This window comes from Triplophysa dalaica, chromosome 6 (assembly GCF_015846415.1).
Source record: "Triplophysa dalaica isolate WHDGS20190420 chromosome 6, ASM1584641v1, whole genome shotgun sequence".
NCBI lineage: Eukaryota > Metazoa > Chordata > Actinopteri > Cypriniformes > Nemacheilidae > Triplophysa > Triplophysa dalaica.
This window is the reverse complement of record NC_079547.1, coordinates 26,397,330-26,409,844: the sequence shown is the minus strand read 5'-3', so window position 1 is coordinate 26,409,844 and position 12,515 is coordinate 26,397,330. Positions and strand designations below refer to the sequence as shown.

At 44.3% G+C, this 12,515-nt stretch overlaps 2 protein-coding genes across 12 annotated transcripts in view; both read right to left on the bottom strand.

Moving 5' to 3' along the window:
- The window catches only part of LOC130424451 (probable ubiquitin carboxyl-terminal hydrolase FAF-X), a 33,206-nt gene extending 24,543 nt beyond the window's left edge, over positions 1 to 8,663 (bottom strand). For 2 of the 5 annotated variants that reach the window (XM_056750112.1, XM_056750116.1), the window contains exons 1-15: positions 8,255 to 8,663; positions 6,295 to 6,553; positions 5,490 to 5,635; positions 5,305 to 5,384; positions 5,107 to 5,219; positions 4,812 to 5,030; positions 2,877 to 2,992; positions 2,515 to 2,766; positions 2,304 to 2,442; positions 2,064 to 2,216; positions 947 to 1,051; positions 658 to 864; positions 442 to 578; positions 232 to 365; positions 71 to 158 (exon numbers count right to left, since the gene is read on the bottom strand). In XM_056750112.1, coding sequence (XP_056606090.1) covers positions 71 to 158; positions 232 to 365; positions 442 to 578; positions 658 to 864; positions 947 to 1,051; positions 2,064 to 2,216; positions 2,304 to 2,442; positions 2,515 to 2,766; positions 2,877 to 2,992; positions 4,812 to 5,030; positions 5,107 to 5,219; positions 5,305 to 5,384; positions 5,490 to 5,635; positions 6,295 to 6,396 — 1,991 coding nt within the window. In that variant the 5' untranslated portion in view covers positions 6,397 to 6,553; positions 8,255 to 8,663. The other 3 variants (XM_056750115.1, XM_056750113.1, XM_056750114.1) reach the window with 3 other exon arrangements.
- Positions 8,664 to 9,313: 650 nt separating this feature from the next.
- caskb (calcium/calmodulin-dependent serine protein kinase b) overlaps positions 9,314 to 12,515 on the bottom strand; it is a 29,660-nt gene continuing 26,458 nt past the window's right edge. For all 7 annotated transcript variants that reach the window (XM_056751091.1, XM_056751090.1, XM_056751092.1 and 4 more), the window contains one exon: positions 9,314 to 12,028. In XM_056751091.1, the coding sequence (XP_056607069.1) occupies positions 11,852 to 12,028 (177 nt within the window). In that variant the 3' untranslated portion in view covers positions 9,314 to 11,851. The remainder of the gene's footprint in view (positions 12,029 to 12,515) is intronic.

The window sequence follows — 12,515 nt, the reverse complement described above, 5'->3', positions numbered from 1 at the left end:
CACATCAAAGAAATCAAGCACTTCTGGCTCCTCAAACACAGATTCTGTCTGTGTCACAACTGTGACTGACCTCAGGAAATTGAGTCTCTCTTGAACTTCCTGAACGTGGCTGTACCTGCTGCCCGCTCGAACCGTCTGAGGGTCAAAGCCGGAACGATCTGAGAGGAACGTCACAAATGCAGCTCAGTACCTCAGTCTGGTAGCATGACAACAGTACACAAGCACACATACCTTTGGAGAACTGTCTCATGTTCTCCATATACGCAGACAGATTCTCAGCCACCAGCGTGACCAGTGCGTGATTGTGCTGAAGCTGGTTGATCAGGTCGTGACGATAGAAGACGTGAGCACTCCTCTGTGTCTGACTGCACGAGAGATAGAGAGACGCTGAGAACGAACTCCAGACCTTGAAAACACCTCACACCTGAATCTCTGACTGACCTGAGGTTCTGAGGAGCTTCTCCAAACAGACTACAGATCTCCCTGATCTGCTTCAGCGCTGGAATCACCCACTTATCATTGGTGCGAAGCTCCTCGATGAAGCGGTCGATCCACTGCATCTTCTGGGTGTCACGGTCCTGTAAGACAGACCGCAGAGCTCATTGACTGCTTCATGAAAGAAGAGCTGGAAGCGCTGGGATGTGTGCTCGTCTTCACCTGAGAGCAGCTGTAGTCCAGGATCTTGATGTGAGCGCTCAGAGCCTGATCCATGATGTCCACAGGGACGTCATCGCTGTGCGCCAGGTTCCACAGTAGGTTGAGCACTTTGTGAGCCATCACCCCGTCCTTATCGTCCTCGGCCAGCCTGCGGATCAATTCTAGAAGCTTCTCCCGCTGCTTTTTACTTGCGTTGGTCCAACTCGCCTGACGGTCGCAAGCACACAATATTTAACATTTCATCACTACAGCACCACAATATGACCACAAGGCATGATGGGCCGCTCACCTTGAAACAGTCGAACAGACGGTCGAGCTGCTCCGGAGAGAAATCCCACGCCAGCTTGGCCAACAGGTCGTGAACATTCTTGACGATGGCTTCATGCTTTCCAGCCTGAGAAAAACAAACAGCTGTATCTTGTGAACTGATAAAGCCTGTGCAGCATCTGAAATCACATACTGTGACAGTACATACTGATTTAAATGAAGTACCCACCTATCGGCCGTTAAAACACTACCTACTATATAGTGCGTGTGGGGTTCTATGAATAGATTTCAGACGTACTGCATCCGCCATGTTTTATTGTCATGTGATACGAACAGGGGTTTTTCTGAGTCTTTGGTGTGTTATAAGTTGATCATGCATGTATTAGACGTGTAAAATATCAGAAATGAAAGTGTGTTAACAAAAGATGCATTCTATCTAAAGGCAAAAAGGCCTGAAACACCTGGTGTAAGCACACCCCCACAAATCTACATCAGTTGGTGGTCTGATGTGACCAAGACCACACAAATGTAGACACAAGTAAGAAGAGGAACCTGATGTTCCAAATATGGTCAGAGGTGTTACATTTCCCTCACACGCTTGCAGTATTCCACCAATCACTACACACTGGTGAACTGGCCAATCAGAGCACACCTCACTTTTCAGAGCCGTGAGCTTTGTTCAAAATCTGATCAGATACAAACATGCACGTGTGTGAAGAATACAGCGTTTATCAACCTTAAATCATGTTTACACATTGAGTTACATCTAAAACAAACCATGATATTCCTTTCAGCCGTGTCACATCACCCCTTTAACATCAACCTGTTCCTAGGCGTCGGTACAAACATAATTTATTCATAAGAAATTGATTAATCTGTAACACCCGCTTTGAAGTTTTTTCTTCTATTTTTCTTTGATTTACTTATGAAAAGTGAGCGTTGCTCAGCTCCCGTGGCATCATGGGATAGAGAAGTGTTCAATACACCACTCACAAATCTCGGTGGAAGCAGAAGACCATCGGGGTACACTGAGGTTTCGGACATCGTGAATCATACTCATTTTCGCCTACTATATAGTGTGGAAGTAGGCGACTTCAGACGCACGGTCAGTGTGTCATCATATGACTGCGGCGGGGTACCTGTGCAGCCCAGATGTTGTCCAGGTCCTGCAGGGTGAGAGCTTTCTCTTTAATGACGAAGCGCAGGATCTTCTCCAGCTTCTCCACATACTGCGGCTGATGAAGACTGTCTCTCAGGACAATGGACAGAATGTTGTTCTGCTGAATCCATTCCTAACACACACACAGATCATCAGCATCATCTAACCCCAATCAACACATCTCAAATTCTGGGTCATACGCTGTTTGATTGGCTCTTACAGCCATGCGCTCTGCAGTCAGCCACTCCTCCTCCTCTGGGTTGCCATGACGATGGGTGTAATACGACACGCTGGAGATCACTTTGTTCACCTCATTTAGTGCATTCATTTTCCCGTTAAAGGAGGAAATTTGCAACAACCTGTAAAGCAGGTGAAATTCCATCATCAGAGCACATTCAATCAGACAGACTGCACAATGAGAGGAAACTTACCGAAGGATCATCTTTAACCGAACTATTTCCAAGTTTTTGACCGTTTCCTCTTGACCGGGAACTCTGGACGCCAAATTCTTCAGCGACTTTATAATCATAGACAGAGCATCGTTTTTGGCCTCGTTTTTGGCCTCTTTCTTCAGCTGTTCATCTGTGAGGTTCTCCAAAAACTGTGGAACCATCTCCACTATAGGCAAGAAAAAGGTCTTCACCGTATGTAAAGTCAAAAACTCGTAACATTGGCCAAAAGGTCTGAAAGACAAATTGAGCGCATCATGTCATCTATGCTTTTGTGGGATTAATAATCCTGAGCTACCAGATCTCTCTGGCTCCAGCCTGTGAACGCTGGAAGGTGTACGTACTTGATGAGAGCTGCGATGATCTGGACATTAAGAGCTTGACTGCCCATGAAGCGCTCCTGTAGAATCTGGAACCCGTTTAACGTTCCAAATTTATTGATGAGGTCCACCAGCCAACCCTGAGCACAGAGTATCACAGAAGAACTCAGTCCTGCTAGAGCCATGCACACTAATGATTCCTAACATAACGTATTTTCACACATGTACTCAAAACTCAAAAAAGATTCATAGACAGTCTTGTTTGTTTGGGGTTGATACCTTAGGACAGGGGTTTCCAATGTCGGTCCTGGAGGGCCACAGTCCTGAAGGAGTTTATCTCCTACCTGTTTTGAAGTTTCTAGTCTGCTATGTGAGACCTTGATTAGCTGTTCAGGTGTGTTTGATTAGGGTTGAAGCTAAACTTTCCAGGACGCAGGCCCTCCAGGACTGACTTTGGACACCCCTGCCTTAGGACAACAAATAAAAGAACAAACATCTGACAACATTTTCAGGAAGTGGTCCAGACGTTGTGAGAGATCAGGGGCCGGATATACAAAAGAACATTCTTCTTAACCGCCATATCGGCTCTTCAATTCAAATTGAAGAAAAATGTGTTTCCGAAACAACTTCTTAAAGCGGTCTTCACCCACGAATCAAAATGTTCTACTCCCCCTCAAGGTCTCCTGACTGAATATGGTTTTCATCTGAAAGAATAATGCAGTCAGAGTTATTATTCCACCTATTATCTTACTGCCAAGCCCTAGAATGGGGTTGAACGGGTGTTGATTTTCTGAAGCTCCCAAAAGTGCATCGATCCGATGAAAGAACTGCTGGACACGGATCCGTGGTCTTCACAAAGGTCTCTGAAGCCAATCCATGCGTTTGTTGATGTCTAACTTCCGTTTTCTTTTGAACGCACCTGAACAAGAGGCTTGTCTTCCTGCAGATGACTCAGGCGTGTGGTAAATTCTGGTGATGAACGCTGCATCTTTCATTTTGTTTCAATAGGACACCGTCTCCTTTGGTGGGAGATTTCATCACCGTCATCTCCAGGAAGAACAAGCCTCTGGTTCATGCGCATTCAAGAGATGACGGAAGCTAGACTTCAATGTTAATAGCGCTGTCAATATGGAGATTCCTCTTAAACAAACGCAAGGATTCACTTCAGAGACCTTTGTGAAGACCACAGATCCGTACCCGCCAGTTCTTTCATTGACGAATGCAGTTTTTGGAGCTTCAAATAATCAACACCCGTTCACTCCCATTCTAGGGCTTGGCAGTAAGATGATGGGTGGAATAATAACTTTGTTCAAGAAGAAAACCATATTCAGTCAGGAGACCTCGAGGGGGAGTACATTTACATTTACATTTAGGCATTTGGATGACGCTTTTATCCAAAGCGACTTTCATTGCTTTATCCTATACATTTTACATAGGTATTTGCAATCCCCTGGGATCGAACGCACAACCTTGAGTTGTTAACTCAATGCTCTTACCACTGAGCTACAGGAAAGCTAGAACGTGAGAACATGAGGTAGAACATGAGGACATTTTGATTTGGTAGTGAAATATCCCCTTAATGCAGTTCTTCAATATTTTTCAAGATTAATTTACAAATCATAGATGATGTTACCAAAATATTTGAGAACTTACATTTATGCAATTGGCAGACACTTTTATCCAAAGCGACGTACAGTGACTTATTCTATACATTTTTTCTAACTATGTGCAATCCCCTGGGATCCGACCCATGGCCTTGGCGTTGCAAGCGTCACGCTCTTACCACTGAACCAAAGGAAAGCTTCTTAAGATGAAACATTCTTACAAACTTCTTATCTTTAGAACAATCTTATATTTTTTTGTCTTGAGCAGAGTTTTGTGAGTCCGGCCCCAGGTTTGTATAAGGTCGGTCAGACTGTGTTTCAGGTTTGCTTCACAGGAAGGGTTGAGGAGAAGTACCTTAGGTGACCGAGGGTCAGGCGAGCGGGCGAACAGTTCATCGTCCTCAAGCTGTGCACCTGCAGGGACGCTTTCAGACGGACGCGTGCCGTTGTAGATGTGAAACTTGCAGTGCGGGTTGGTTGCCATGGCGAGCAGTTCAAGAAGAGGAAACCAATCCTGAGCCAGTTTGACCACGCAGAGCTCGATGAGCCGGTGAGTGTTATTAATGATACACCTCTGAAAGCAAAGAAACAACAGATCCTGAGATATCCAACACTTCATCCAGCCAACATACATGACCCAGCAAACTCACGTGAATCTCAAACTTCCAACCGCTCACCGCCTCATCCGTCAGGATTTTAGAGAAGGAGATCGTCAGGCCGTCACGGAAGAACCTCTGACATTCCTCACACCTCACATCCAGCCCTGCACGACACACCGCATTAAACTCCAATGTCACAGCACACCTGACACATGTCATCACACATCAGGTGACTTCATGACACTTCACCTTTTTTACTGAGATCTATAGCAGCATCAAGCAGAACCTCCAGCTCTCCTTTAGGCAGGACTGGAACCACCCAGCGGGGCCTGAATGACAGAGAGAGCGCCGCCAATCAGAGCAGAAGACAAGAAGCAAACCACAAAAAACACAGGAAGTAAACATTCAAATGTGTAAAGTTCATCAGAACGCACCGGTTGATCATGTCGTCCAGCATGGCCAGGTCTGTGTGGGGGAAGGCCGGCTCCTCCTCTTCCTGTGTGGGCGGGGCAACACCCTGACCCTGTTCCTCAGGAGCACTGACAGGTGATGTCTCATAAGAGGAGTTTGGTGAGGGAGTCTAAACACACACAGGAGAAACACATGATGATGTGCAGATGATCAAATCTAAAGACATGAGATGAAGTCCCCAAATGTTCCACAGAAGGAAGAAATCTCTATATGTATCTTCACGGGTCTGTTAAACACCTCAGAGCAGATTCTGTCTGTTTGGGTGGATGATTTGCTTGTGTGAAAGCTAAAATGAATCACTTTCTTGTTTTCAGCAATGTTGTAGGTTCTTTTGGATAAAAGCCAGATGTAAATATGGCGAACACACAAACACGAACGAAAGTGAATGTGGTGTCTTGAGTTGGTGTCTGATATCACGATAACAGAACAAGGCTCTGTTTCACAGACTTAAGACTAGTTCCAGACTAAATTGAATGTGTAAGCTTTCTTAACTGAAATAAGATCAATCAGTGTTTCTATATATTCTATTACACAGCGTCTGTATAAAAGCGACTTAAATATCCCAATTTAACAAAGGCCTAGACTTTTCCGTGTCTGTGAAACCGGGCCAATATGTTCCAATGTGAAGGGAAGTTTTGGTTTGAAGCACACGATCACAACAGCTTCACTTAAGACATGTCCTCTGTGCTGACCTGACGGCCTGTTTATAAACTGCAGTGATTTACAGCTCATCTTCACCAGTACTTCAATTTATTCACACACACAGACCTGGTTCTGCGGTAAGACAGTTTGGTTCTGGCTCTCCGGTGCTTGGCTCTGCCCCTGGCTCTCATTGCCCCCCACGGGTGACCCGCGGGTTGTGGCCGTCATGCTCGACACGGGACAGATCTTGGCAATCTTGTCCGTTTATGTTGTAAGAGTCGGGTGAGAGTTTACTGCCTGCGGGCAGCGAGGCAGATCCAGCGCGCGGACGCGTGACAACGAAGCACCTGCGGCTCAGGCCGGACCCCAGAGACCATCACATTACCTGCAAGACATGAAAAATACAGAAAGTAAGGTGAAGTGACAGATGACCTATAACTGAGTTTCACTGAACCATCATCAGATTTAAAGAGTCAGTCCTGTGGTACACTGGACACGTCTGTATGATCGACTGCTCTCATCTGTCTAAACACAAACATCATGAGACAGCCTGACCCACAACAACACTTTAGAGCAGTATTACAACAAACATTGACGGTTCAGGCCAGACTTCTACACCGTGTCTACACCGGACGCGACATGACAAAAGACATTAGAAACACATTACAACCCATTATAATTTCAAATATTGTCCACAATGGATGCGCCGCGGCGAGACAAACCCATTAAGAACAAGCAGGTTGTCATGTTGCGCCCGGTGTAGACACGGTGTAAGTCTCTTTTAACATCATGACTTGCATGTACAGTTCTCTTCTCCTGTTACTTCAACCGTCCAATGATCTATTTAAAGATGGCCGTGTTACCACGCTGCATTTATAGCATCTCAACGGCACAAACACATGCAGAAAGCAGCTGTATGACCCAGATCATGTCAATTACTCTTCTCATTTCCACTCTTCTTCAAACTGCTCGATGAAAACATGTGAATCTCCTCTGCTGAATCAGAAAATACTCAGATGAAATGTGTGTGTGTAACACATTCAGTGTCATTTATAAGACATGTTTAATCACATATCTAAAGTAATGAACTGCTCAACACATCTGGCTAGACAGGGCTCACTATGTGTCACTCAGGTGAGAGGAAGTGACATAAGCATTCTACATTCTGTCACACATGTTCACACAAACCCAACAGAACATCACATCACATCATTAACTCACTTGACGCCATTATAAACACGACGAGCTGTCAACGACCAAAACACACACATATGTTTTGATCATTTCTACATGAAACATTCAGATGATATGGTTAAACAGCCCCAGATGTGTGTGTTCACGTGACTCTTGTAAGATCAGTCTCGAGCTATGTTTACAGACGGCGAACACAACAGCCACAATAACTTCACACATCTTTTAACACAATTGACAATCGCTACAATGTGAAAATATACCTTTGGTTTATTTGAAATCGTTGTAAGCCCTTACTTTCATCACTGACGCCCCGTTATTTACAGTGATTGGGTTAGCATTAGCACCGCCACCCAGTGAATATTCATGCCCGTTATTTCCACACAGAAACCAAACGAACACGAACAAACTTCAGAATCGCGCGCGCAAAACTCTGTTTCATCTCACTGTATGGAAATTTGTATCGACTGATTGTTCTTTTCTTGCCCAGTGTGTGATTTGAGGCCTGTTAGCATCAGTGCTAATATGCTAACTAACGTTACCGCTCAGCATCAGCTATGGCGCGACACACGCGCGCACGTTCACGGTGCGACAAACGGCTTCTTGAGCAAACACTCGCGCTCACTTTTACTGCGCATTCGAGCTCAATACACACCGTCTCCTCCGTGAACAAGTGTGTGTGTCACAAAGTGTGTGTGGGTCAGTCAGCCATTTTGCTCCGCTAACACACAAACCGGTTTTACTGAACGTGCTGTCAGATCCACGGGACGGGCTGATCGAGACTCATTTCTCACTCTGTCTCACACACGAGCTCATGTTTGTCTCACTGCAGAGTTCCGGTCACTTAACAGAGAGGAAAACCCCACGGCATTACAGTCACCATATCTTTACTTACAGACAAACCGCCGTGTTTCCCCGCAGATCGCGCATCCGGTAACTAGTGCCCACGGGTGAACGTGCTCGTGTTGTTGGGGATTTTCACGTCCCGTCGAGGTCTTCTGAGCGAGATTTCACTGTCTGATCTTTTTTTCGGGTGTTTTTCTGCGTCACCAGCCGCCGCCCCCCGTCCAGTGTTACTCCATCACACACACAGTGAATCACGAGTGATTTTTCATATTCATTTATATCATATGTTGCTTTGCACAAGTGTTAAACTGCAGCGTGTCTGCGCTGACTTGTTATGACATCACAACCGGCGGGATTCTTTAATAAACAAACACTGAAGTCTTTACACAGTGTTTTCTGAGTCTGAATCTATGAATATAAATGAAAAGAGACAGTGAAGACTGAAATCTTCTCCAACAGGCGGCGGAAGTGAGTCAAAGTAGACCCGGAAGATGACATCATCACACCTAACATACACATAATCATCCAGTGGTCGAAATGAGAGTTCTACTGAAAAACCCTTCAATTCAAAGGCGTCGAAGACATGTAACATTCTTGAGTCTTTTGTAGGATCTCTTTAAGTTAATCTTTAACCTTTTTTTTAACTATGTTGAAATGTTTCATTGATTTTTATGGCTTTGCAGAGTATTTATGATGTCCGTTGTTCCCCCTGTAATTGAGTTTTATTTATACATTCATTCGCGGTACTTCGCTGTTCACGCCGATCGATCTGCGAAGCATCACGTGAAGTAAAACGTCCCTTTTTGTGCTATCAGACATTATTTCAAACATGTGGTGTGATTAAGGGAGATGTTAGAGTTTATCAATTTGGCGACAAATAACTATACGGCCTCAATTAAAAAAACACCTCGGAATGAGATTAAAGCTACAAAACATCATTGTAGTTACAGACACGCGTGACAAAACAAGCGTTAAATGACAGCTCTTGTTATAAAATCATGTGTATATATATTTATATGTCAGTCAAGCTCAGTGTGACGATTTATTCGTTACACGATATATCGATAAACATTGTGACACCCCCCCCCCCCCCACAAAAAGCAACATGCATGGTTTCAAAAGCCATTTACTTTTTCAACACATTAAAGGAAATAGATAAAAAACAAACTGCAGTTCTGTCATATGAGGAGGAATTTACACATGAACACTTCACACAGTCTGTTCTGTATTGTTTACACACGCACGCACGCCCACACACACACACATACACACACTTCAGTTCTTCATTTCAGTCGCAAAATGTACGCACCATTAAAACATTTACACACAATAAAATCCTCTCTCGGAGTAAAACAAGAAGACAGCACATTTTATGAAACGATCGATCTAGGAATGAATATTTTCGTCCCCGTTCTGCACATGAACTCAAACCCGGGACAGTTTACAAACACGTCACTACACAGAGTATGAAGAAGGTCTGAGTCCGTCTCGTGCTTTTCTTCTGCAGGCGACCAGCGGCACAGCACGAGAACACGCACGCGCGGGCATCTGTGCTTATCGACTGTCGGTGGGCGTGTCAGCCTGACCACGCCCACAGACTATGCTCGGACTGGATAGAAACAGAGCGCGTTTAGGCCACGCCCACACAGGGGAAACAACCCTCTCCATTGACTTTCTATTGCGAGAAGCTGCATACTTGTCATTTCTGACTTAACGAAAACACAACGAAGTCTAAAAGCTGTTGTGTGAGCAGGTGTACAGCAGACAAGCTAAAGAACACAACTCAGTTTTTATAAGCTACCGAAGTGTAAAAGCCAGACTTTAAGGAGATAACTGTGGATACCGGCAAGTGACGCGTCAGCAGGAAGAATGAGATCCTGACACACTCGGAATGTCTAACGAACATTTTGTCATTTAGTCAATTATCCAAATGTCAGCTTTATGTGTTATACTTCTGTAAGCTAAACTCGAAACTGTGGCATTTTGACAGTATACAATTTGTTAGAATTTCGATAAAGCAGAAAGCTATGCAATGAAGTTATGTTTGCGAATGCGTACAAGAGCTATAATAGTTAACAGCTTATAAACGTGCCACCATCGTTTCAGTTAAGAAATGACAATATTGCGCTTCACTTTTGGGTCCTTAAACCCTCGTTTTTGGGGTCGACCGTTTATAAAAACGTAGTTATGTTTTTTAGCTTGTGTGTTGGACACCTGAGGCCCGTTTCAGAAAGCAGGACAAGCGCAAACTCAGAGTAAATCAACCCCAGAAAACGGAATACTCAGGGTTTTAGGGTTCAGAACGCGAGGTATGTCAAACCCGAGTGAGTAACCAGAGTAACATACTCCGTGAACATAAGCTGGTCGGGATCAGGTTTTATTCCGCAAACGCAGGGTTTGTTACAATCTTCACCCCTTTAAGAAGCGCGAGCGGTGTTGAAACTACATTCGTCATTTGATTATTGATTTGTGTCCTAATCGCTCTATTTAGTCACACAGAGCTTAAAATAACATGTCTGTTTATTCAGGAACACATAGATGAGGAAGCTGCATTAATTCACAGAGAATTACATTAATGTCGGGAGAGAATTGTGAGGCCCCGTTTGGACGTTTTATCTTAACTTTTAAGGCCAGTTTAAGTAAAATTTTTGTTTAAATTTCCCACTCAGGCATCCTACTAGCAAGAGCATTTTATTTCTTTAAACTTTCCTGAATGAATGATGTTATTGTATTTCATATTCAGCTGCTGCCAAGATCTTTTTATTGCAGAAGGATTGCACCTACACAAGAGCGAGAGAGAGAGTTAAATATAATTCCCATTTTCACAGTTTCAACAAAATAAATATAAAAGTGATTGACATATAAAGTTGGGCATTAACACGTGAAGCACTTTTCTCTCACGCTAACTCTCTTTCTTTTGCTGCTGCGGCTGTGTTGCTCTTTTATATGAATATGTGTCATATTCACTGTACACTTGTAACAGTTCCTTCAATTCCATTGGCGAGAAATAAACAGAGCGCCGTTGCCATGGTGAATCGTGCTATCTTCACTTAATTGATGATGGCTTTTTATAGCCATGCTGCACGCACGTAACCTAGTGTGAACTTACTCAGAGTGGATTGAACTCAAATCAGCTGTTCTGAAACTGAAAACTCGGAGTAGAGATTCTCAGAGTAAATCAACTCAGAGTTCAGATTTAAACTCGGTGTTGGTTGAACTTCCTTATTGAAACGGGCCCCTGCTCACACAGCAGTTTTTAAACATCGTTCTGTTTTCGTTATAAATCCCAAATATCGAGGAGGCTGCTTCCCGCAATAGAAAGTCAACGGAGGGGGTTGGATTGTTTTCCCCTGGTGGGCGTGGTTTTCAGATTATGACGCGTTGCGCTCTGTCTCTATGGGGTTCGAGGGGGGCGGAGTCTGACTGTGCTCATCATTGCTCTGAGACGCCGTCTCGTACATTTAAAAAGAAAACAGTAGAAAACGTCATCGTCAACCCCCCCCTCCCCATCGTTATAAGTACAGGACATAGATCAAAGACGTATATATTCATATTTATAGATATTTATAATATGTATAAGTATATACAGCACTGTTCCCGCGGCGGGCCAGACGCGCTCAACGAGGAGCTTGACGGATGGGGTCCTCTAATACACCCAGGACACGGGGACCCACTGCGCGGTGCTGGACACCAGATCAATGGCCTCCTCCAGCAGGCGGATGGTCTCGTCGATCTCATTATTGATAACGGTCTGATCAAAGTAATGCGCATAAGAGTGTTGGAGAGCCTCCGACTCTTTCTGCAGCCGCTGGAGAGATTCGTCCTGAAACACAGACACACATGAACATCAGTAACGTGTCATCACGGAAGACCCGTGATGTCATCTAAACTGAAACACACAACCATTACACCAACACACAGAAGCTGTTTCCAATAGAGCTACGGAGTCAATCCACGAAACGTTCATTTTTCAGTCAGCAGCCTGTCATAATAAAGTCATTTTGTTGATGTGAACGAGGACATCTCACTCTGTCACCAGTGCTTTTAGTTTGAGACGGAGGTGTGGTTTCTCTTGGTCATCATATCAGTCCGTGACAGGAAGAGGAACAAAGCACTAATTACTTTGTTTAGTGGTCCTATAAACTCACTCAGCGATATTATTTTGTTCATTTCTGAGGAGCAGGAGAATATGAATGGAAAAGGGGAGCGTTTCCCAGAATGACTCTGGGTGTATCTATGTACTCACGGGCAGATTTCTGCACCATCTGGGCATCTGAGAACAGCGAGGGGAAAAAATCACGGCACAGAAA